The sequence below is a fragment of the Megalobrama amblycephala genome, linkage group LG4 (genome assembly GCF_018812025.1).
Source record: "Megalobrama amblycephala isolate DHTTF-2021 linkage group LG4, ASM1881202v1, whole genome shotgun sequence".
Classification (NCBI taxonomy): Eukaryota; Metazoa; Chordata; class Actinopteri; order Cypriniformes; family Xenocyprididae; genus Megalobrama; species Megalobrama amblycephala.
Genome location: NC_063047.1, coordinates 28,595,168 through 28,621,581, shown reverse-complemented (window position 1 = coordinate 28,621,581; position 26,414 = coordinate 28,595,168). Strand labels below are relative to the sequence as shown.

The 26,414-nt window shown below is 36.9% G+C and overlaps 1 protein-coding gene across 3 annotated transcripts in view; it reads left to right on the top strand.

Annotated features, from left to right (window-relative positions):
- Positions 1–26,052, top strand: part of nipbla (NIPBL cohesin loading factor a) — a 53,914-nt gene extending 27,862 nt beyond the window's left edge. For all 3 annotated transcript variants that reach the window (XM_048188700.1, XM_048188702.1, XM_048188701.1), the window contains exons 11-45: positions 35–202; positions 763–834; positions 929–1,018; positions 1,127–1,227; positions 2,510–2,596; positions 2,721–2,952; positions 3,876–4,027; positions 4,135–4,215; positions 4,961–5,061; positions 5,160–5,286; positions 5,384–5,466; positions 5,568–5,700; positions 6,976–7,119; positions 7,227–7,313; positions 8,888–9,099; positions 9,208–9,310; positions 9,635–9,733; positions 9,836–9,982; positions 10,913–11,047; positions 11,164–11,262; positions 13,420–13,473; positions 13,558–13,666; positions 14,482–14,612; positions 14,800–14,940; positions 15,171–15,419; positions 15,781–15,871; positions 18,359–18,532; positions 18,680–18,870; positions 20,611–20,718; positions 21,092–21,292; positions 21,397–21,543; positions 23,328–23,716; positions 23,815–23,989; positions 24,414–24,593; positions 24,990–26,052. In XM_048188700.1, the coding sequence (XP_048044657.1) occupies positions 35–202; positions 763–834; positions 929–1,018; positions 1,127–1,227; positions 2,510–2,596; positions 2,721–2,952; positions 3,876–4,027; positions 4,135–4,215; positions 4,961–5,061; positions 5,160–5,286; positions 5,384–5,466; positions 5,568–5,700; positions 6,976–7,119; positions 7,227–7,313; positions 8,888–9,099; positions 9,208–9,310; positions 9,635–9,733; positions 9,836–9,982; positions 10,913–11,047; positions 11,164–11,262; positions 13,420–13,473; positions 13,558–13,666; positions 14,482–14,612; positions 14,800–14,940; positions 15,171–15,419; positions 15,781–15,871; positions 18,359–18,532; positions 18,680–18,870; positions 20,611–20,718; positions 21,092–21,292; positions 21,397–21,543; positions 23,328–23,716; positions 23,815–23,989; positions 24,414–24,593; positions 24,990–25,358 (5,162 nt within the window). In that variant the 3' untranslated portion in view covers positions 25,359–26,052. The remainder of the gene's footprint in view (positions 1–34; positions 203–762; positions 835–928; positions 1,019–1,126; positions 1,228–2,509; positions 2,597–2,720; positions 2,953–3,875; positions 4,028–4,134; positions 4,216–4,960; positions 5,062–5,159; positions 5,287–5,383; positions 5,467–5,567; positions 5,701–6,975; positions 7,120–7,226; positions 7,314–8,887; positions 9,100–9,207; positions 9,311–9,634; positions 9,734–9,835; positions 9,983–10,912; positions 11,048–11,163; positions 11,263–13,419; positions 13,474–13,557; positions 13,667–14,481; positions 14,613–14,799; positions 14,941–15,170; positions 15,420–15,780; positions 15,872–18,358; positions 18,533–18,679; positions 18,871–20,610; positions 20,719–21,091; positions 21,293–21,396; positions 21,544–23,327; positions 23,717–23,814; positions 23,990–24,413; positions 24,594–24,989) is intronic.
- The last annotated feature ends 362 nt before the right edge of the window (positions 26,053–26,414 follow it).

Here is a 26,414-nt window from a genome sequence, read left to right as displayed (position 1 = left end):
TCAAAAAAAAGTCTGCCACTGTTTTCTGCCCCAGCATCTCGTAAACGTCAGAAGAAGGATCGTGATAGAACGTGGGAGTTTGAGGATCGAGATCGGAGGAGTTCAGGAGAACATCGAAGAGGAAATTACGACGCGCGCAGAGGCTCAGGCAGCCGATACGACGACTCTGATCAAGATTCTCCTCCTCCCAGCCTTAGCGATGGTTAGCAGAAAACAATTCTGTCTTCTGTCTGCACTTTAGTTGCATAATATACACTACCATTTAAAAGTTTGGGTGTTTTGACAGAATTCTCTTATGCTCACCAAAATTGCATTCATTTGATCAATAATACAGTAAAACAGTAATATTGTTGAATATATTTTAAAATGTGATGTATATTTGTGATGCAAAGCTGACTTTTCAGCAGCCATTACTCCAGTCTTCAGTATCACATGATCCTTCAAAAATCATTCTAATATGCTGATTTGCTGCTCAACATTTATTACCAATGTTGTGCTGCTTAATATTTTTGTGGAAACTGTGATACCTTCTCTCAAATGCTGTTCTTTTGAACTTTCTGTTCAAAGAACTCTGTGAAACAGAACTCTTTTATCACATAAATGTTTAATGTCACTTTTGATCAATTTACTGAAAAACAACTCAGTCTCCATTACAATTTAATAATTAAATAAAGCCTCTGCTCCAAAATTTCAGTGTCGTCATATTTGAGATTTTTCTGAAATGTCCATTAGTGGTTGATTTGCCGATTTTTCTTTTTTCAGTTGCAAGACGTTTAAAGACGAAAGAGAAGCAGAAGAAGAGGAAAGCATATGAGCCTAAGCTAACACCTGAAGGTAAACCCTTTCGCCTCCCTCATCATTGAGTTTTCCCTGTCAGAATGAGGCTCATTAAATACCACTTGATTTTTCCATTTTCCCCCCCCCCCAGAAATGATGGACTCATCCACTTTTAAGAGGTTCTCGTTGAGTATTGACAACATCTTTGAGAATCTTGAGGATGTGGACTTTACTGCTCAGGGTAGGGTCAATATGTCTTTTTTTTATTATATTTTAGATTATACTCCAAACTCCGCTGTTTTTGAGTAAGGTCAGCTCTTACTCCGTGTTGATGTTTGTGTGTTCTCAGATGATGATGAGATCCCTCAGGAGCTGTTGTTGGGGAAACAGCAGCTAAATGAATTGGGCAGTGAATCTGCTAAGATAAAAGCCATGGGCATCACTTGCAGGGTAAGAGATACTCTTTTATGCGGTAATAAAAACCCCATGAAATTGCACTCAAAGTTTTGTGGGTTTTTGGCTAGCCAGTGTCTATGAGCAATCTATATAGTAGTGCATCTATAAAGGCCATCTATAAGAAAGTGCACTAAAATTTGAAAAACATTTAGTTTACAGTCTGTCTCTTGGGAAAATTGACCCAAAATGTTGATGACTTATCTTGCTTGAAGGGAATTATTTTTGTAGAATGAGAATGCCCCTTCCCCAATATGGACAAGCCCTTTATAGGGTCTTTTCTGCCCTTTATTTGTATTATATTTAGTGGTTCCCAAACTGAGGTATGTGAAGTGACAGAGGGTGTGCGTGAGGAAAATGCTGAGTTTTGCTATTTATTTAATTCTACCCCACCTTAAAATAACATTAAAATCAAGCATGTATTTCTTCCATACCCCCAAAATATATATTTTTTTCTTTCTGTTCTGAAAAATAATCATGCTACATTACTGTCATTCTTGAGTATATACCTTTGTAAAAGTGGGGATTTTGCACTTAGTAACATGAAAAACAAATATAGGCAACAGAATGTGCAAGCGATTGATTTAAGAGTCAAACTCTATTCGATACAGAAACGTACCCTGTGTGAGTTCTGTTTATTTGAACAAAATTATTTGACCAAAGTTACAGTAAAAAGAAATCAACAATAAACAATTTAAAAAAAATTTCAAATAACTCTTTTCTATATTTTAATGTATTTTAAAATGTAATTTATTCCTGTGATCCAAAGCTAGATTTTCAGCATCATTACTCCTGTCTTTAGTGTCACGTGATCCTTCAAAAATCATTCTAATATGCTGATTTTCTGCTTAGCGTTTCTTATTACCAACGTTGCTTAATAATGTTGTGGAAACTCTAATACTTTTTTCAGAGTTTTTTGAACGGAAAGTTCAAAAGAACAGCATTTATTTGAAATAGAACTCTTATATAACATTATAAATATCTTTACTGTCACTTTTGATCAATTTACTGAATAAGTGTTAATTAAAAAAAAAAACAAATCCCCAAACTTTTGAACGATAGTGTACTTTTCCCTGATCTCCATTGTTAGTTTTTTATTGACCATTTTCTATCTTAACCAAATCTTAAGACTTAATCTTGTGTAGAGTATATTTATTCACTACACATAAATCTTATGCTAAAAAGCAAGAAAATTCCTGTTTTTTATAACATGTCAGCTTTTGCTGTACACCTCATATTCTGTTTTTTTGTTTTGTTTTTTTTTTCATCTAATGCCCAGATTCCTTCTGATAAACTGGTGAAACTGTTGAACATCCTGGAGAAGAACATTCTGGATGGAGCCAGTCTTTCTACACTCATGAACCTTGTAAACAGAACTTTGTTCCTTTTATTCATATTTGTCTCTCGGGTGACACTTTCATACTTCAAATGATGCCTTTACTTTTGATCCACTGCTTTTCCTCACTTTTGTCTCCTCTGCTCTTCATCAGGATAATGAGGGAGAGGACGAGGAGCGACTCTGGCGGGATCTCATTATGGAGCGTGTGACCAAATCAGCCGATGCGTGTCTGACAGCACTGAACATCATGACATCATCACACATGCCTAAAGCCGTGTACATTGAGGATGTGATAGAGAGAGTTCTGCAGTACACTAAGTTCCACCTGCAGAACACTCTTTACCCGCAGTATGATCCGGTCTACAGAGTCAACCCTAAAGGAGGTGAGACACTTAACTTCTGCTGAAGGCCTGTTCACACCAAGTCTGATGTCTAAATGGAACAAAGTTCAAATAATCACAAACAATTTATTCAGGCATGGAATACAGTGAATAGGTTTAGAGCAAAAAATAGTTAAAGAGTAAATGTATTAAAAACAGAGGTTCCAAAGTCCTTTTCAAGGGAAGTCTGTTCACTCAGCAGCCATATTTGCAATGCCTTCGAGCAACCAAGACCAATTCCTATCTATTTGAATGGGGGAATCCTGAAATGTCAAAAACCGCTTGCAGAACTCACAATTAAATACAATCTGACTTGAACTTTCCCATAAATGTTGTTTTGTATGCTCAAATGGCATTAAAAAAAGGCTTATTTTTTAGGCTAGACCACCCAGTGCGCATGTGCAGTCATAAGCTCACTTTTCAGAACAATGACTTTCTATAGCAGCCAGAGCTTCTAACAGCAGCTGCAGTGACACGATGACTTTATCAATCAGCGATTGGCTGGACTTGTTCCGCCATATTGAACATTGCACATTCTCACATTCATAAGTAATATGAGTGCACCGTCTTTCTGTATATAAACAAAAAGTCAGTATGCTGCATCAGTTGTTTGACATCTTAATTATAAAAAATAATCTCAAATAAAAATGAAAAAAATCATCCATGTAAAATATTTTGGTTCAGTCTGATGGAGTTTTTGGAGATGTATTTAAATTTAAAATCTTTTCATTTTTTTTTTTTAAATGTTTTTATAAATTAAAATTATAAATTTTTATAGATTAACAATTATTATTACTAAAATAATAATGGTAATAATAATATCATTTGACATTTTCCATTGGTATTTACTGCCAGTGTTGTAATAAATAAAATTAAATGTGTTTGTAATTGTAAATGAACTACTAAATAACATCATCTGGTTTCAGGTTCCTTGCTCAGCTCCAAGGCAAAGCGAGCCAAGTGCTCCACCGCCAAGCAGAGAGTCATCGTCATGCTCTATAACAAAGTGTGTGACGTGGTCAGTAACATCTCAGAGCTGCTGGAAATTCAGCTAATGACTGATACAACAATATTGCAGGTAGGAACTGATCGGTGCAGTGTTTTTGTGTATAGTCTCTACGTTTTTGGCATTTATTCAATGTTGTATCACTCTATGATTTTGATAGTGTTTTTGTTCTTCTGCAGGTCTCTTCAATGGGCATCACTCCGTTCTTTGTGGAGAATGTCAGTGAGCTGCAGCTCTGTGCCATAAAGCTGGTGACGGCGGTATGTTTTCTTAGATTAGCAGCAAAACCCTGTGCATTCAGTCTATCATGTACTGAATATATTCTCAATATTTAAGATAATTGGGAAAAAATATTGCTCAGCAGCCATTAAACTATTTTGCATAATTTCATTAAAATATATTTCATTACTATGACAACAAAATTGTTTAGCTATTACAAAATCACCATTTTGAATTTGCTCCTTAATTTTGTCTTAATGGCAGGATTTTCTTTTCAACTGAAGAAAAAAAAAATCATACTGTTATTATGTTGCGATATAAACTATTTATTCTAAGAAAAAAATTTAATACTTCCTTAAAGTTGAAGTATGTAAGATAATTTATGTTAAAATACATTCTCTTAACAACTATCAGTATGGCATTCATGGATTTATGTCCCCCAAAAGTGTAAATTTTCAGCCTCCCAGGCACCATCAAAGCATTGAGAGCTATCCGCTCAGATCTGTCAATCACTTTCCAGCTCAAACTATAGCGAGAGTTGGTTTACTGTAGCAGATGGAGTCGCTCGGCGTTCGCTCTAGACAGAGTGTTAGCCTGCTCAGTTGCTTACTTATGAGACATAACACAGCTAAAAGTATTCCTAATATGTTGGAGTTTTGTTGAGTTGGCTAATATTAAGGCCAGTATATGTTTGCATTGTAAAGTTTGTTTCCTGCTTGGTTCACATGTATCTGTATTGCAAAACTTGACACTAATGGAGGCATTTTGCTTCTCTCTGTGGCTCAGGTCTTCTCTCGTTACGAGAAGCACAGACAGTTAATTTTAGAGGAGATCTTTACCTCTTTGGCCAGACTGCCCACCAGCAAACGCAGTCTCAGGAACTTCAGGTACTGATATGACCACTTGTATTTGGGTTGCAGCTCTGCCTAAACTGATCTGTGATAAACAAGCTTTTCCTGCATGTCGATTCTGTCTGTGTGTTTAGGTTGAACAGTAGTGATGCAGAGGGTGAGCCCATATACATTCAGATGGTTAGTGCTCTGGTGCTGCAACTAATTCAGTGCGTGGTCCATCTGCCCTCTGACAAAGACTCTGAAGACGATCACAGGAAGGTACTAGCTACTCACCCAACACCTCTTAAACTAGTCTTGCATTTTTACTATCACTATAACAGGCTACATTAACGATATGGATTAATCCATTTATCAGGTTGACGACGATGTGTTTATCACCAACTCCTATGAAACTGCCAGACGGACGGCTCAGAACTTTCTCACTGTATTCCTCAAGAAGTCAGAACATTCTTTCCAATATCTATTTTTACTTTATGATATGTGTGCATGTGGTTCTTGCCGTACTCAACATGTGTTTCTGTGTTTTAACTACATCTCAGGTGTGGCAGTAAACAGGGTGAGGAAGACTACAGGCCACTGTTTGAGAACTTTGTGCAGGACCTGCTGTCTACGGTTAACAAACCCGAGTGGCCCGCCTCTGAATTACTGCTGAGTCTTCTGGGTAGATTACTGGTAAGAACAGATTGAAACCAATCACATTGTCTGCACAACCCCCATCCTTGCTAAACATGAAATTAATGAATATTTATGAACTCTTAGAAGTTTATGATGAAGCTTTGGGTGATTTGAGATTGTCATAACAAATATAGTTAAAATAAATAAAAATTACAACATTAATTATTATTTTTTTAATATAATAATTAAAATATTAATGTAAAATTGTTTTATATTTATAAAATATTATAAATGTATATTTATAAAATATTTTTAATATAATAAAATTTTATATATATATATATATATATATATATATATATATATATATATATATATATATAACAAGGACACCTTAAAATTAAGTGTAACCAAAATATCTAATAGTAAAGGGGACCTATTATGCCCCTTTTTACAAGATGTAATATGTCTCAGGTATCCCCAGAATGTGTCTATAAAGTTTCAGCTCAAAATTCCCAACATTATAGCATGCTCCCTGTCCCTTTTCCAGAAGAGGGCTGTGCCTTTAACAGCCTGTACTTCAGATACTCCGGCAACAACAAAATGGAGAGTCTCACACAGCCATAATGTCTGAAATTGTCAATACCAGCGTTCAGCCTTATACGTTTGAATCGGAGTCAGACATTGATAGAAAGATTTTTGACGTAGTAATAACTTTTTGAATGCAACATGGTGTTTCTGAATGGTTAGTTGACAAATTTATATACATTTATGGTAACTAACATCCTTTGTGTTACTTGTGTCGATGCCTTAGCAAATAACAATCCTCTCTTAGTACAAATCTCTTATATTTACAGAAAACATAAACCGTTTGAAAAGTCAATCACCTTACTGTATTGTGCATTGAGTGTTTCCGGGTTAAAAACAAAAATAATGACATAGCCCTGGTCTTTGTGAATACAGTGAGAGACAATGGTAAATTTAGCCACATTAGCCATACAAAGTGCTAACAAGCACATTCAGAAAAGCGATTTGCAAACATTCACAAAATATACATTGCATGTTTTGAATATTAAATTGGATTACGAACAGTTGGTATTGATCCATCTTTGAGAATCAACTTTTGTGCAAATCCTGCTTTGTACGGACCCTCATTTGCAAAGCAGTCAGGTATAAAAGATATATAATATTATTTGTAAAGTTTGTAGCATTTATTTGTAAACAAAAACAATTTGAGTAACATAAGAAAATACCACAGTAGTGTTTCAGTGAAACATATACAAAGTTTCTTTCTCTTTTAGTGACTCTTGAATGTTCATAATCTGTCCCTAGGTGCACCAGTTCAGTAACAAGCAGACAGAGATGGCACTGCGGGTGGCATCACTGGATTATCTGGGTACCGTAGCAGCCAGATTGAGGAAAGATTCAGTCACCAGCAGGATGGACCAGAAAGCCATTGACTGCATCGTCAGAGAGGTATATCCACCTTATTTCAAAATACACATGCCGGTGCCTGTAGACTGCATCTAATTAACAATTCACTTTACACTGTTTTATTAAATGTTTCTTGTATGTGTCTTTAGGGCTCAGAAGGAGATGAGACTCAGCGGCTGCAGAAAGCTCTGCTGGATTATATGAATGAGAATACAGAAACAGACCCTGCCCTCACTGTGAGTCCAACTAAGATGCTTTTCATGCCCAGTGACTTGTGTAGAGTTGTGTTCAGTCGATATGAGTTTTTCTAAGGTCAGGTGTCAACTAGGGGTGGGAGAAAAATCAATGCATCCCGATTATCTCTCCAACGATTCTGGATCAATTCTGAGAATTTCAGAATCGATTCTGAGCTTATAGTTTGTAACCGCAGATGTGCAATGACCCTGTGTGTGTTTTAGAAACACCCGTATTCTGCTTGCCAGTTCCTCACACACAAGAACCACTCAAAATAATCTTTCATAAAGTTCAGAAAGGTTGAAGCTAATTACAAGGATGATTGCGGGCTTTTTTGCACAGGATATGTGCTGTGAGAAGTGTGTGCTTTGCGTGCTGTTACGCTTGTATGCGGTCTCGCCTGCTGGTATTTTCCTTACAAATGCTCTACGAAGGCATCATTTAATTTGGAATGCAGTGGGCTTATACATTAAAAATATGAAACTCACTGACAGAAGTCTGCTTTCGATTTCGAATGCTCGCGTGCGCTTTGTGAAGAGTGCTCATGCCTGTGGCTGTGTGCGACTCTGTGTAATTGTTTAAATCTACTTGCATCTCAAAATGGTTTTATAATATGAAAATAATGTAAACACGGTCAGTTATGTCTTAAAGCATTAGACAGAACAAAACATCTTATATTTAAAGTTATATCTGTGCAGAATGCAGCATATTGGATATCCTGCTGTTTGTCATAATCAAACAACAGTGAAGCTGAGAAAAAGAAAAATCACAGCTCTTGAATATATTTTATGTTTTGAAACTATATATTTAGAATTCTTAACATACAATTGTTTTCATTAAATGTTTTAATTTGTAATTATTTAAAAAAAAAAAAAAAATTGTATAAAAAATTACATATGTAATGAGGTGCCTAAAGCCCCGGGTATACTTCACTTTCCGCGCCCGGACGCGTCACGCGCGTCTTTCAAAGTATAATAACCAAGCATGCGCGCGGATGACGTTCCACACATGCACAGTGCAATTTTTTCTATACTATTACCAGACAACCGGACATTCGCTAGGCAGGATCGGAGAAGAAAAATAGTGCAGCCACCATTGCAACATAGTTCAGAAGATACACCAAGAGAACAGGAATCAAAAACAATGGAGAAGGCATGCTTTTGAGTTTACTCGTCTTATTTTTGAATCGTTCTTTACACACTCTTCTTCAACGACTGCACATTGTGCTCAGTACTGTGCATATTGCCACCTAGTGGACTCTTCTTTCCTGCTTGCGCATGGACTGTTGCACACGCACCGTCCGCGCGGTCTCGAAATTTGGGTAATTTTTGAATAATTTTCGTCATGTAGATGGTGCACAAACGTGGACGGCTGAAGTATACCCGGGGCTTAAAGATTCCCACCCCTAGTGTCAATATCTAGCAAGGTTGCCCTAATCAAAAGTTTAGACATGCATGACAGATTTTCCTTATGAACTTAAGGAACCTTTAAAAAAAAATCTTTCAGCTTCTGCTTAAATGTTTAAATGTTCTATCCTCAATCCTGATTTTGTATTGTATCTGATTTTGTATTGTAGTTTGCACGCAAATTTTACATCGCTCAGTGGTTCAGAGACTGCACTACGGAAGCTGAGAAGGCCATGAGGACTCAAAAGGAGGACGACTCGGAGGGGACGCAGCACGCCAAAGAGCTCCAGGCTACCGGAGACATCATGCAGCGTGCCGAAACTCGCAAGAAATTCCTTCACTCTGTCGTCAAATCAACTCCCAATCAATTTACTACTCTCAGGTATTACCACACATGAATTTGTGCTTCATTTATGTTATTCCTGTCTTGATCAAGACTATATTACAATGATTGGATTGTGGTATTAATGAAAAATAAAACTTTTGACAGGATGAATTCAGACACTGTGGACTATGAAGACGCCTGCCTTATCGTACGCTACCTGGCCTCCACCAGACCCTTCTCTCAGAGCTTTGACATCTACCTGACACAGGTGAGAAGATGGGTCTAAAATGTAGACGCAATCAGTTTCCACCTGGTATTAATGTACCTTTTGTGAAAAAGTACTAACAAGCTATTTTGAATCTTTTGCTAAGTATTTGTAAGTAACCTTGTCTGTGAAACAACTTAGTTTTTACCCAGTCTATTTATTCTCTTTGAAAGAGGGATAAACATCTATGAGTAGTGCAGTGATTAATTATTTGCAAAAACAATTCAGACCATGTGTGTGGAGCAGAATTTAAATGCATGCATTTGGTTATGCATAAAGTGCATTTTCATTTTTGTATTTTTTTTATTTTTTTTATTATTATTTTAGATTCTGAGAGTTTTAGGTGAGAGTGCCATAGCTGTCAGGACCAAAGCCATGAAGTGTCTGTCTGAGGTGGTGGCTGTTGACCCCAGTATACTGGCCAGGGTAAGGAATGCAACTCAGTTAAAACTGGCAGCACAAAACTTTAGGTAATTCTGTCAGAGTTGACTGTTCATGTCTTTTAATTGGTATGTTTGTCTTGTGTAGTCTGATATGCAGCGTGGCGTTCATGGGCGGTTGATGGATAACTCCACCAGTGTGAGGGAAGCAGCGGTTGAGCTACTGGGACGGTTTGTGTTGAGTCGACCTCAACTGACGGAGCAGTACTACGACATGCTCATCGAGAGGATATTGGTATGATTTTAAGCCACTACCTGTCTGATAGTTAAAGCAGCACAATGTAAAGTTTTGGACCACTATTCATATGGAACAATGTCTGTATATGTATGTGTATACACTACCGCTCAAAAGGTTTTTTTTTTTTTTTGGTTTTTTTTTTGTGAAAGCTATTAATACTTTTATTCAGCAAATATGCATTAAATTGATCAAAAGTGACAGTAAAGACATTTATAATATTGCAAAACATTTTTATTTCATGTAAATGCTGTTCTTTTGAACTTTGTTCATCAAAGAATCAATAATATATTAAGCAGCACAATGGCTTTCAACATTTCATAATAAATGTTTCTTGAGCACCAAATCAGCATATTAGAATGATTTCTGAAAGATGTGACACTGAAGACTGGTGTAATGGCAAAAAAAAAAAATGTACAGCCCCTAAACTATATGTAAGGGTATATTTAGTTTCTAATTCTTATGCAAACCATGCAAGGTTTTCTGACCTCATATTTGTTTATAAATATAGCCAATATTTGTCACTTGAAAAATCCTTTTGGCATACTGCAGGACTGTTTTAAACTAGTGAGGACAAAAATTTGAATAAAATTTGTTAGAATTGTCGGTGCCGATAGCCTAGTGGTTAGTGCAACGACCCGAGTTCGATTCCCGTCTCGACGTCCTTTGCCGATCCTGCCCCCCTCTCTCTGCTCAATGCTTTCCTGTCTGCTCTCTACTGTCCTCTCCAAATAAAGGCACAAAAAGCCCATAAATAAAAAATAAATAAATAAAAAAATTGTTAGAATTAATGGTGACCCATATGTACTTTTCCTTTTCATGTAAATTTTAGCCTGTCTGGGGAACATTCTGGGGTGTTTTTCTGCTGTTTTGATTATTGTACATGTAATCCTTTGAGACATTTAAAGTGTTTGTTTGCTGTCTCTTCAGGACACTGGTATCAGTGTGAGGAAGAGGGTGATCAAGATTCTGAGAGACATCTGTTTAGAGCAGCCCAACTTCAGTAAGATCACAGAGATGTGTGTGAAGATGATCCGCAGGGTCAATGACGAGGAGGGCATCAAGGTGCGGTCATGTTCTCTGCTTTGTTTTGCATGAAAACCGCAAAGCTGAACTTTGTTGTGATAGGTTTGTCCTGTTAATAATGAAAGTTTGAGCTAACAGTCTTTCCCTCCCTGCAGAAACTGGTGAATGAAACATTCCAGAAGCTGTGGTTTACACCTACAGCCAGCCATGACAAAGAGACAATGAATAGGAAGATTCTCAACATCACTGATGTGGTCAGTATTTCACTTTCAGGCTGTTTTCACACTTTATATATATATATATATATATATATATATATATATATATATATATATATATATATATATATATATATATATATATATATATATATATATATATTAAATGCGTGTTTGTTCATTTGTATGTTTATATATATTTATTTACATGTTTATAAATGTTTATATTAGTGCTGTCAAAATTATGTTTTCAACTTAATTGTGTTAAAAATATTTAACGCCATTAATGCATCATCCATTTTTTGTCATAATTTGGCTAGCGTTACATTATATGACCATGCTCTTATTCACGCAAATGCTTTTAAACCATTCAAGCGCCACAAGACAAACAAGAATGCGCTGTCTGTGAAACTCGTGTGTACAGAAAGACGCGTGCCAGTATTGAGTTCTCTTTCGCGCTTGAACAAACAGAATTATGCTAAAATGCCCGTTTTGTTGAGTATCCTCGAAAGAGCAGTCTTAAATGAGTTAAATAATGGCTTAAATGAACTTAGAGTTGTGAGAAAATGAGATACGCGTCAGATCCGTGTCATGTTCGGCAGTGGCAGCTCTTAAAGTCACAGCAGCCTAATAAACCAGTTGCTGTGATGTCTATCATTAATGTTAATCAAAGAACAGAGGTAACAGAGAAATTTGTAGCTTTAATAAGGATTCATTTATGCAGTGAAGACTGTGAAGTGTTTGATAACTTTATTCAATTTCTCTGTATTTCCTACCTGTTAGACAGGAAGGCCACAGGTAAATGACATTTATTAAAATGAGTTTATGTGAAGATTGTTTTAAATTCACTTAAATTAAATATTTTTATTTTATTTTTTTTAAAGCCTAATAAATGTTGAAATTGATAGCTTTTAGTTATACTGTAATGTTGAATGTATATAATTAATGTTTTAAAAAAAAAATTCATAGAGACATAATATTAGTGTCGGTACCAATGTTAGTATCAGTGATACTGGCCTTCATTCATAAAAAGATGCCATTAAATAAATATTTAAAAATATTTAAAATATGCTTTCTTGAAGTTGTTTCTTTGAAGAACTCCAATTAAAAAAAGTTTAGTCAATAGCAGTAAATGATTTTGTCTTTTGTTCTTTGATTAACATTAATGACAGCAGCAGGTTTATTAGGGTGCTGTCACTTTAAGATCAGACGCACCTGATGCAGATCTGACACTTCAGATGTCCTCAAAACCCTTTATGATCATTTAATGACAGTCCCATACGGACTTTATTTAATTTATTTAAGATTGTGCTTACGAGGATACTCGACAAAGCAAGCATTTTGGCATAATTTTGTGTGTTTTTGTCCTTTCAAGCGCGAAAGAGAACTCAATGCAGCCGGTGTGCTGTCTGAAGCAGCTTTCTGTGCACATGATTCGTGTGTCTGTCACAAAGAAAGGAGATTCACAGACAGGGTGCCAGTACAGATTTAAGTTCTTTTTTGCAACGTTTTTTAGCTGTGCTAATTGCGTAAAATATTTTTAACGTGTCAAACTGAAAAAAGTCAATTGCATATGTTAACGCAATAATTTTGACAGCCCTGTTATATGTATATATTTATATATTTGTTTGGTCTGACCACAAGTTTGATTCCATCTCTACCCCTGCAGGTGTCTTTTTTTACCTTTGTATTATTTGGCTCTAAATCACAGTATGTTTGCATCATCAGTGTGAGAACCCCTGGCAGCTGTTTGTTGTTGTAGCTAGGTAACACTGGAGAAGGCATGTTTTTATTTCTTTGGCTTTACTACCAAAACATCAGACATTCTAGTGGTGCTTGCATCTGTCTGGAACAGATGCTTTGCAAGATATGCAGAAAATGTGAGCTGCTCCCTGAAGGCAGTTTCTACAGAGACATCAGCAACGAGGAAATGCAATTGCTGCTCTTTCTGCAAGGCATCAGTTTCGCTTTCCTGGATTCGTTCATATGAATTGTACCCTAATGCTTGTTTTCAAGTAGACTTCAGTTTGGTTTCTTGGTGCACACTGAAATTAATTAAGCAGCTTTCACATAAATCGATCAGATCGATGTCAAACGGACTTGTGCCCGAATCAAAAGCTCTAGTGTGAAAATGGCTTTTCTTTGAAATAGTGCATCATCCCGAAGCTGATCTTATTCTTTTCTGTGCCTCAGGTCGCTGCCTGTAAGGACACTGGCTATGACTGGTTTGAGCAGCTCCTTCAGAACGTAAGTGTTTCTGTGACAACTACATTTCCATCTGCCCGCCTCTAGTCTGTAGCGCTTCAGTTCACTGTGTTTTGTTTTCTCTAGCTTTTAAAGTCAGAGGAGGATTCGTCCTATAAGCCAGCCAGGAAGGCCTGTGTGCAGTTGGTGGACAATCTTGTGGAGTACATCCTCAAATATGAAGAGGCACTTGCAGGTACGCACATACTACTGGACTTGGGAAATCTGATTTGTTACCGTATCAGTACATTAACCTGCAAAGCCAAAAAATGTCAAAAAATCTATTCAAGATCACAAAAAAATACTAAAATCTAAAAAAGGATGTATATGATTTGCAAATGTTTTATTGAGGATCATATTTGATAAATCAGGCTTTTATGCCTCGTATAGTATGATATAGTAGGAATATGGAACATTTTTGGAGTCCCAAACTGAGCAAAAATATGAATTTTGATGCAGTCGCTGATATTTATATGGCCACAAAGTAAGATTAATTTTTTGTTTTATTATTAAAGCTCTGTAGTTTTAATTTTGTGGGCAAACATAATGTAGTGCAATACAATGATGATGTATCATACTAAAGGCATTTTACTTGTTGAAAAATCATGTTGTTAATGTAAAATCCTTAAATTTGTGTAATTAAATGGCTTTATGGGGTTAAAGTAGTTCATTTCAACTAATTGATTCAAAAACAAAGTAACTTTCAATTTTAAACATCACCCAAAGTGTTTAAGTGTTGCTTTTTTGTAGTTTTCATTTATTTTCAGTAGGGTGTTTGTTGTTGCATTTAATGTAATTTTTGCTTAAATACGAAATTATTTAATAGATAGTTAATACGCTAATGTAATGCACCTAAATTCACATTCGGTTGATCAGTCATGATCTGTCAAGTCAATAGAAAGAACTTACCCTAGAGTTTGTTTGTGATCTTAAATTTGTTCTTGCTAGTTTAATAATGAGTAATTTTTCCAAAATAAATTAATTTGCTTTTGTGATGCTGTCTGTGTGCAGAGCATAAGAGTGTGAACTCGACGCGGTTGGTCGCATGCATCACCACGCTGTATCTGTTCAGTAAGATCAGAGCACAACTGATGGTCAAGCACGCCATGACTATGCAGCCCTACCTCACCACCAAGTGCAGTGTAAGTGCACACTTCCTCTCTGCAAGCAGCAACTGCTAAGCACCACTTTATACAGTGCAATATTTGAGGTCATTCTGCCATCTAGTGGCAGTATATTCCTAGTATTGTGATATTGTGCCAAGGTACACGTGTCAAAAGGTTTTTATTTATGTGTGTTTATGCATAATGTATTTTGTCATTTTCACAGTCTCAGAGTGACTTCATGGTGATTTGTAATGTTGCGAAGATCCTGGAGCTGGTAGTTCCTTTGATGGATCACCCCAGTGAGAGCTTCCTGACCACCATTGAAGAAGACCTGATGAAGCTTATCTTAAAATATGGCATGACGGTAAGTGATGTGCACTCTCAAACTCGAAACGTAAATCACATCGCTGAATTAGCATTTGATTTACTTTTAAAAGGTACACACATAAGACTGTATAGTAAAACTTGCTGTTTTTTTTAAGTAATGGTGAAAATGTTAATCTTAAACTGGTTTAACTACTGGCTTGCTGTTCATTTGTATCATATTTCTAAACATACCACTAAGTTCTTTCTTTCTTTCTTCTTTTTGCACAGGTTGTCCAGTACTGTGTGAGCTGTTTGGGTGCAATAGTGAATAAAGTGACTCATAATTATAAGTTTGTATGGGCCTGTTTTAACCGTTATTATGGGGCACTGACTAAGCTAAAGTTACAGCATCAGGAGGGTACGAACAACATGGCACTAGCTGCCACCAAAGCAGCCCTGCTCAGATCTCTCTTCACTGTGGGAGCTCTCTGCAGACACTTTGATTTCGACTTCGAGCAGTTCAAGGGCACCACTAAGGTATCGCAACCTTTCCCCATACATAATTATACATGATTTTAGTAGTTTACATGCAGCTGTGATTGCCATGTAGTTGTTTGCTCTTTAACTTTAGCTCATTAGCATTAACAACACAAATATTTCACTTAAACAAAACAGCACTAGATAAAATGTGCATTCTAAGAAAAAATAAAAACATATTAATATTTGCATTAAATATATATATTTATTTTAGTTTTTGTTTTCAAATATTAATCAAAATTACAAAAATTGTCCTTTTGTTTTATTCTTAAGTTTATTATGATATTAGATGATTTAGTTTAATGTGGTATGTTTAACTATAACTTTTATTAAACCTGTAATCTTGCACTGTTATTGGCAGGTTGTGATAAAGGAGAAGGTTTTGGAATTATTACTGTACTTCACTAAGCATGAGGATGAGGAAGTCCGATGCAAAGCCATCATTGGGTTGGGTAAGATGACTCATGTTTTTTTGTTGTTGTTGTTGTTTTTTTGATAGTAATTTTAGTAATTATTTAAAATTCATTTTACACTTTAATTTTAGTTTTATTAATTTTGCTAAGTGTTTTGTAATTTGTATATTTTAAAATGTTTGTTTCTCATTTTCTTTATAAATATATATATATATATATATATATATATATATATATATATATATATATATATATATATATATATATATAATATAAAGAATTTGATTTTCAAAGGTTTATTATAAAAACAGATTATTTTTCCCCCAAAATTCAATAAATCCATGACGCGTTTTTTTTTTTTTTTTTTTCAAAATGCAATTAATACATCAATATAAAAGTTATTTTCCATATTTTCCATATGACAGCCTCTGAACTTGGTCAATACTAATCTTATATTCAGGCATTTGACTAAAAATACATTCAGTCGTCGCTCCCGAAATGAATTCAACGAGTCATCTTATTAATGTTATAAATTAATTATGTCTCCGTTTGTCATTACTAATTAAAAAGTATCTGGCACCACCGCACGTTTAAAATAAACACATTTGCCGAGTACATTGGTATTGATTGCAACTACCCAGAGGTGTCGCTATACTGGTGTGGCAAAGTAAAATATAGTTGATAAATCCTTGTCTGACAGTGCAGATTTTGGCAATCATGTCGTTGTTGTTGTTTTTTTAGTTTTTTTCAGATGTTTAAAATCAAAACTAGTAATGCCCGACTCGAGAATTTATTATTCTTGGTCAAACGGCTTTTAAAAACTGTTTGTAATTAAGTTTTGAGGACCGTGACAGTTTGATGCTGTCGTGGAACAAGCAACAGCTGGCATTTTTCCTTCTCCTGACTGGAGTGCCTCATCTTCTTAATCTCCTCACATAAATGATTAGATTTCGATGACTTGCGTTTCATCCCCACCTCGGAAAGCACCACAGGTTCATCAATGCTGTCGAAATTATTAATTTTTCTGTTTTTGTTGATCACAAATTACAAAATAGATAAGGAAAACTAGGATGCTGGGTGTATTCAGAGCGCCGCCATTACTGTTTACAGTGCGTGGAATGGTGCACTGTGATTGGTTGAGCAGATATATCGCATTCTGCAGAAAAAGGAGACTGGTGTTTGTTGTGTTTTGGAAAGAAAGGGACAAAACATGACAGAATAACACAACGGATATCGCATTTTGCACAAAATTGCACATTTCAATACCGACCAGATACTGCAGATACAACACTGCTTTTGTCATATTTTTTTTTTACAAGATGAACAAAATTTGTCACTAAAAAAAGCAATTTGGTTTAACTAAATCTAGTTGTGCTACCTTACATACTTTGGATGTCATATCATTGTTTTTTATTATTATTAAGGCCTTTGGACAAAAAAAGACCCGTCACGTCATTGACCCAAAAAAAAAAAAAAGCTTTAAATGTGCTTTATCAGATTTTTTTAAATACAAAACAACCTGCACAAGTTTACATTGCTTAATCATCTAATATATATTTAATTTCAACTTTATTTCAATTACCGAAACAGTAAGGTTTAAAGGGGCTATATGTAAGAATTTTCACGTATTAATTTGCTTTTTGTATTGCCAAAGTGTGAACAGCTTGTAACGGAACTTAAAAAACGAGTCCTTCCCCGACTTCCCAGGATGTCTATGAAAGCCTGTAGACTGATTTGGAATTTTTTTTTTTTTTATGTGAAAGACTCAGGCCAATTTCGCTTGGATAATCCAAAGTATGTGACGGTTACGTGTGCTCCTGAGAGGCTCTCTTCCGTTCTGACACATGAAATGAATAAACTTATGTAATGTTCAGGATAAGGCCAAAAGAGCTATTCTGTACTGAAATATCAATGTGTCAGGCAAAGTAAAGGGATTAATTCAAACCACAGTCTCACATTGCCAGATCTATAGTCTCAAATATACTTTATAATCAAACTATCATAAGTGTAATTTTAATTACCTTGTGTGTTGGCATGATGCCAGTGAATTGCAGAGATCTACATCGCTACGATCAGATGCTTTTTTTTTTTAAATGCCTCTGTCATTTTTGTTGAGTGTTTATTTTGTTGATGAGAGGAAAGTACACTGCACATATTTACACAACCTAACCGTCACAGCATATACTGCGTCGGGAAAGGTTGGGTTCGCTTCAAAGACATTTCCAACTTTTTACTTCTTTATTTCATCGTGAGTATATCGGGGGCCTTGAATCTTGTCCAGTCTCGCGTGGGTTAAGTGTGCAATAACTTGCTGGCTGCAGTTCAATTAACAGCCTGAATTTCTGAATTCTACATATAACCTCTTTAATTTTAGTTGACAGTAACAACACAATTGTTTACTTTTCAGCTTTTTGTTTCAGAACCAGTTTTTGTCAGAATAATTTTGTACTGTGTCATAGCAATGTTCTAATTACTGAATAATAAATAAACCTTTTAACCTTTCTCTCTCTCTCTTGCATTCTGCAGGGTTCCTTTTCATCATGCACCCAAGTCAGATGTTCGTTCCAGAGGTGAAGTCTCTGTATAACGGGCTCCTATCTGATAAGCGTTGCTCCATCACACTCAAGATCCAGGTGTTAAAGAACCTCCAGATGTATCTCCAAGAGGAGGACTCTCGCATGCAAGAGGCCGACAGAGAGTGTAAGTGACCCTGACATGATTATTCATAGGGCAGTGCAGTTGCCAGTATAATTTTGAGGTTAACTGGAATTGATAAACTTCATAATGCTCTATAAACTCTGTTCCACCATTAAAGAAAGCTTGTGCTTTTATTTTTTTTTTTTTCAGGGCAGAAAATGTCAAAGCAGGAGGATCTGAAAGAGATGGGTGACATCTCCTCTGGTATGAGCAGCTCCATCATGCAGCTTTATTTGAAGCAGGTGCTGGAGTCTTTCTTCCACACGCAGTCCAGCGTACGACACTTCGCCCTCAATGTCATTGCTCTGACCCTTAGCCAGGGACTCATACACCCCGTACAGGTACACACACAACCTCATACAGCAACACAGACATTATAAACACAGCATTAATTTCATTACTTGTCCTGCACAGAATTTTAACTTCTATGCATCCCAATCATTTGTATGTTGTTTTATTTTACCTTTTAGGGTTAGGGTTACTTAAATTACCTAAATTATAATTGCAACACTATGTTCACCGGTTTGATTCCCAGAAAAAAATACTTATGAATAGGATGCAAATTAGGGGGTGTAACGGTATGCGTATTCATACCGAACAGTTCATGGTGCAAGTTCCAAATGGAAGTGATCATCCCTATGTGAGCAGAGTCTCTCCATGTAAGCATTACAGTAGTATGTTTAATGTACCTGGAACACTTTAATAAGGTCGTGTAGCCATTAACAGTATCCTACACTATAGTTAACATGAACTAGGCCTAAAAACACTTTTAAAGCCTTTTAAAATTTTGGCTTATGTAAATTTCCACAAATGCCAATTTTTATAGGCTATTAAAATAGTTATGTAGCATCATTAAGAACTAACATGAACTAACATTAATAATGGACAAAAGGGATTTTTTGTGTTTTGTTTTTTGCCCCCACTCTCTAACCACCTGAAGGTCGCTGTGTAATTCGCACCCTTACTAAGACACATTGGGAGAAGAATTTAATAACCCTATGAATGCAAATTAAAATGGAGAATTGAATTAATCGATTCGCATCGTATTTTAATGTGAATCGTCTCAAATCAAATCATTCTGAATTTGCAAAAATTGTTCTTGAATCGAATCGAACACCCATGAATCGTGAATCGAATTGATTCGCTGTATACCCAAAGATTCACAGCCCTAGTATGTAGCCATTTGTAATGCACTTGACAAAAGGAGCGGCGTAATTTCCTCATTATCTTCAGCTGGGATGTTCTCGTGACAACGCAGCGCCGGCATAAATATACAATTCATATTTTTTAATGTTTTATATATATAATACTTTCTATATACAGTATTATATAGCATATTTTAAAAACTTTTTAAAATATATTTTTATTTGCAACAGTTGGGCAAAATTAAAAAAAAGAATTATGCCGTTAAAACAGCGACATATGCCGACAGACACTGTGCTGCGTTGTCACGGGAACATCCCAGCTGAAGATAATGAAATTACGCCTCTCCCTTTGCCAAGTGCATTCCAAATGGGTACATATGGCACACGCGTGCCCTGCTCACATAGGGATGATCACTTCCGTTTGGAATTTGCCTCGTGAACCGTTCGGTACAAATACACGTACCGTTAGACCCCTAATGCAAATTAAAATGTTTTTGAAAAGTCTTTTATGCTCACCAAGGCTCAGTAAAAACAGTAATATTGTGAAATTTAAAATAACCGTTTTCTGTTTGAATGTATTTTGTTGCAATTTTGTTATTTGCAAATACCTCCAATTAAATTTTTAAGCTTGCTATGTAAAAGTTTTAATTTCTTTAAAAAAAATCGTATTGACCTCAAACTTTTGAATGGTAGTGTATGTAAATGTTCTTCCATAAATACATTTGACTGATCTGGACATTCTTTCAGCAGCGATTTAAGAGTGCATTATTATTGCATTATTATTATCACCACAATCCACACAGAAAATGTAAAAAAAAAAAAAAAAAAAAAAAGGTGTAGGTTGGGTGTGGGCCTACTCATCACTGTCACAGCCTTGGCTGTAGAACTTGCAACTAACATGGACTTGTCACTTTTCCTTCCTCCTTCCAATCACAGTGTGTGCCATATCTGATCGCCATGGGGACGGACCCAGAGCCCACCATGAGAAACAAAGCGGACCAGCAGCTGGTGGAGATTGATAAGAAGTACACTGGATTTATCCATGTGAGCATCAATCTGCACACCTTGACACGTGTCATATGCAGTATCATAATGTTTGCAAAAACTGGATTCCAGTTCACTATTCTTATTGGTCAAATACATCGGAGCTGAGTGTAAGATTGAATGTACCATGGGATACCACATTATACCATTTTTTAATTTCATATTTTTTCTGCTAAAGTAGTTTGAATTTTTTGAATATATATATATATATATATATATATATATATATATGTGTGTGTATATGTATATGTATATGTGTGTGTGTGTGTATATAATATAATATAATATAATATAGTGTGTGTGTGTGTGTGTGTATATGTATGTATGTGTGTGTGTGTGTGTATATTTATTTATTTATTTATTTTACCTACAGATGAAAGCTGTAGCAGGGATGAAGATGTCATACCAGGTGCAGCAGGCCATATTGGGTTCAACACGATCTGTGATCCGTGGTTTCCGTCAGGACGAGTCCAATTCTGCTCAGTGTTCCCACCTATACAGCATGGTCCGTGCAAACAGACAACACCGGCGAGCGTTCCTCATCTCACTGCTCAATCTCTTCGACGACAGCTCGGTTAGCAGTCTTTGTGTGTCTGTCTCTTCCTGTCGTTGGCTCTTTGTTGTGATGTTGAGACTGACCTTTTCCATCTGTCTGTCTGTCTCTCTGTGTCCGAGCAGAAGATGGAAGTGAGCATGCTGTTGTTCATGGCTGATAATCTGGCCTACTTCCCCTATCAGACTCAGGAGGAGCCGCTGTTCATCATGCATCATATAGACATCACACTGTCTGTATCAGGCAGCAACCTGCTGCAGACATTTAAAGAGGTAAATGTGCTCAAGTGCTTGTGTTTGATCTTAACAGTTTGTGCAGCACACATTTGGTTGTTTTGTGAGCCTGTCACATTGTAATCCAGCTCTACGAAGAAGCTTCATTTGAAGGATGGGGCAGTGCAAAATCACATCCTCAGTGTGAATGTAGCAAAACGCTGTTGCATAGAAGACATTTACATAGAAGTCTTATAGGCACAGCAGCAAAAAATGGCCCATTTAATTTTAAAGGTCAGAAAGTGAAAAACTAAATTGTGATGGTGCAAAAAAGTTTATGTAGGCAAACAAAAAATACACTTCCTTTAAGTCTCTTTATAATCAGTGAAATTTTTTTTGTCATGACACCGTGCTATCTCTCTCTCTCTCTCTCTCTCTCTATATATATATATATATATATATATATATATATATATATATATATATATATATATATATATATATATATATATATATATATATAGCCTATTAAGTGCATAATTGAACATCATTCATTTGTTTTATTTATAACAGAAATATTTGGACATTTAACACATAATTACATTAAAGATGATTGTGAATATATGTAGGTTAAGTGCAAATACGTGTATAAACTAGCTATCAGGCTAATCGGGTATCTGTATGATATGCTAGTACACAAGCTACCTAATATGGACATAAAGTTGAAACGGCATTTATCATAACATGATTTTGTACGAATTGTAATCGGGCCCTAAAGACAGTACCTATTAAAAGCAATCTGAATGGGATCGTGTGGGGTCCTAAAGGCAGGAACGCACCAAGTCGACAGTCGGCCATTGGGCAGTTTTTGTTCGTCGGCCGACTAAGTTTTCTCAGTGTGTTTTGCACCGTCTGCTGAAGTTGGTCTTCGTCTGCTTTTTTTTCGTCCGATTCGACATGTTGAATCAGCGTCGGAGCTCGTTGGTCCAGCGGGCCATCTGATCATTCTGATTGGCTGTTCAGCTACTGCCACCTGCTGGTAGGGAAAGGCATTTCATCTTACGCAGGCACAGAACGGACGTGCTACTTGGCCGTTGGCTGTCGAACGTTGGTTTAGCGTGTCAGGCCAACTTTGGACCCAGACGCTGCCGACGTGAGCCAACCCCGCAGTTTGCTTTCGTCGCCATTAGTTTGTCGCCGTCACCTTGGTGTGTTCCTGCCTTAATGGAGACCCGATTTTGGGGGGACCCAATTTGACAATACAACGGCACTGTGTTCATTTACATGCAAATACAGGATGTAGGCATGTCCAGCGACGCGACAAAGTTGAGATGTTTACTTTTACAGTATGTTAGCATTATTGCAATGATGGTATTTATTTATTTAATTTTTATAATTTAAATAAAATTTTGAACAACTATTATTATTATTAGTAGTAGTAGTAGAAGTAGTAGTAGCACTATTAATTTTTTTTTTTTTTTTTTTTGGTTCTATTTTTAAAAAAAAAAATCAAATTGAATGGGGGAAAAAAATTTTTTTTTTTTGTCCATAGCTCATCACATGCCTATATAATGTTCGTCAAGGTTTTTGCACCAAAAACAATTTCGATTTACATTATCTTTTTTTTTCTTTCTGTTTTAGTCTTACAGGTAAAACAGGAGGTTGTTTTACTACTGTACCATGAAGTTTTCTACATTTAAATGACCTCTGTTATGACTGGCTTTAGCACATTAGTAATGACATACTTTAACATATTAGATGCAAATATGGATCGTCATATGTTAATGCACTCATGATTGTGAGAAATTCCACCCCAATTTCTAAACGGGCTGTTTTTGTTCCAGTCTCTCGTTAAGGTTCCAGGCAGGAAGAGCAGGAAAAGGAGACGACGGCGGCGGCGGCCACAGCAGCAGCAACAGCAGCAGAATGGCGCAGAGGAGGAGAGGGGAGAGCTGGACGAGGAGAAAGAAAGGAACAGCGGAGATGAAGAATATGACGGTGATGATTATGAGGAGGATGAGGAGGGGCAGCGAGTTAGGAAGCCCAAGCCCACAGAGGTTACCAAGCAGTCAGAGTCCGATTCTGAATCTGACCTCGAGGATGCTGATGCTGTCATGGAGCGTCTCCCTGACGATGCATCTCCTCTCCTGGACTTTGCTAGGGCTTCACAGGGCATACTGTTACTGCTAGTCCTCAAACAACACCTTAAGAACCTCTACGGCTTCTCGGACAGGTAGCAAAACACCCATCATGCACCTTGACAACTCCTCAAAATAATGATTGCTGTTCTCTCTTTATATACTGTATGTATTCTGCTCTCTCCCAATGCAGCAAAATTCAGAAGTACTCTCCCACGGAGTCGGCCAAGGTGTACGATAAAGCCGTCAACAGGAAGTCGTCGGTGATCTTCAGCCCACGGCAGACCATCGACTTCCTCCACAATGATGAGGTTCATGACGAGCTGACCTACGAGCTGAAGAGGAAGATTGTCAAACAGTACCTCGATGTGAGCTATACTTATTTTCTTCAGGAAAAAAAGATTATTAAATATTCTATTTATATCGCTATTAATATTATTTAACATTATTTGTTTTTTAACAATATTATCATAATTTTTACCAGTAATAATTGTCTCTGCAAACTTTCAAGGAGGCCACAGGATGACTTATTAAAAAAATAATAATAATAATAATAATAATGATGATGATGATGATTATTTTCATATTAAAGTAATCAAACTTAATTGAAATGCTAAAAAAACACTTAAAATTAAGATGAAATTGAGTCCCCAATTTTTTAGATTGACATACACAGTTTTTGAAACTTCAGTTTTTGCACTTTTTACACCAAAAATGTTTGGATGAATGGGGGACCTTTGAGTCAGCTTTGAGAATTGCTGATTTTTACCACATGCTCTGTTTGATTCTCAGTTTAAGTTGCTAATGGAGCACCTGGACCCTGATGAAGAGGACGAGGAGGGAGAGACGAGTGCAAACGTGAGGAATAAAGCCATCACCGCACTGCTGGGGGGAGCGGCCACAAGCCCCCGAAACCACCATACACTTGACTCAGAGGATGAGGAGAGTGACGGAGAGGAGAGGACACCAGGGGTGAGAGAACACAAAAACAGCCCAACAGAGCCAGACTTTTGAATATTGTCCTCGTCTGATTCTCTTAGCAGCTTATTCTGGCCAAGTACCACCTACTTAGACAGGAAGACATGCTGTTTTCGTGCATGTATCTTTTAATGCAAATGATCTGCTGCTCCCCACCCCGCTTTCCAGAAGAGGGCGGAGGCTCTGCAAACGGCTTATTCTGAGACACTGCTTATGATTTATGGTGATTTAAAAAAGGAGTGGGTGGATTTTTACCGTTTAAGGGTGGTTGTGGACACACTGCCGTCACACTTTTCTGTTCAAACACCATGTAAAAGTGAATTTTGCATAATAGGTCCCCTTTAAGAGTTTTTTTTTTTTTTTTTTTTTTTTTTTTTCCCCTCTTCACAGGCGTCTCGACGCGGGAGGCGCACGGGAGACTCTGCGGACGTGCTGTTGGCGAACATGAACGAGTCTGTCAGCGCGCTCGATATCATCGCCATCCACTGCCCCAAATACCGAGACCGGCCGCAGATAGCACGCGTGATCCAGAGGAACAGCGACGGTTACAACATCCACTGGATGGCAGGCTCGTACTCCAGCTCGTGGACTGAAGCGAAGCGCCGCGACGGACGCAAGCTGGTGCCTTGGGTGGACACCATCAGAGAGACCGACATCATCTATAAAAAAATTACACTCACCAGTGGCAACAAGCTCAACCACAAAGTGGCGCAGACTCTACGTTCACTCTACGCTGCCAAGGACAGGAACTCCAGCTAATAATACGTAAACACATGCACACACACGCACGCACATACCTCCCATCTCAGATTCTCTCAGCCTAATGCAACACACCCCACCTATCAGCCAAACATCTCCCGGGTCAGCCAAACATGAACACACAAACACGAGCGGCTATTCTACACTACAGACTCTTTCTCTCTCTGATGCACTCTGGGTCTGGTGGTGACATTTTGCCCTCTGCGCCAGGGTGCATCGTCGTACCGCAGGAATAAAATGTTTGGAGAAACATTGTATGGGTGCTCCTTCGCTGTTGTGCAGCAGATTTCTGGTTGTTTGATTTTTACTCCCAGTGTATCATAGTTTAACATAAAATATTGTTTATATCTATAAAAGAAATTTAAATATATACTGAATGTTGAAAGAATTAGTTTGTTGATGTTTTTACTTAATTTCTTTTTTTTCTCATTTTCTTTTCGGATTTCTTAGCGTCAAGCGGCTTTCTATAGCTTAGCTCCTTCTTTACTGGCTGATGATGATTCTCTCTGTTGAGCTGTTTGTCCATTTTGTACGATAGCACCGTGTGGCTGTAATTTATTGTGTATAGCATGCAGTGTCTGTGAGGAGGGCTGTGTCGAAGGAGATTTGCGATAACAGGTCGCCCTGCTCAGCATAAAGGGACCCACATGCCTCTGATGGAACAAATACTGCAATAAATTTTCTACTTCTCTTACTTGCAAGACTCATCCTGTCCGTTCGCAACCCTTGTTCACTTGCATTTTTTGCCATGCACGCTTTTTTTTATTTATTTTTTTTATTGACAGGTATAGTGAAGAGAGGACAGAACTTTATGCGGGGAAGACACGTCCAGTGTGTCGGACAACTTGCTCACGGATCTTGTAAAGGTGCCCCAAGTATTTTTTTCTATTATTGAATTCAATGAGAAATTAGCACTTTTTATCGTCACACTTAATTTTAATGTGTCTTTGTTTTAACTACACAGGTAATATCAAGTAACAGCATGTTATTACTGAGACAAATTGGTGTAGGACTTGCTCAGAAATTGCTAGTAAGCAATTAAACAGCAAGTAATGC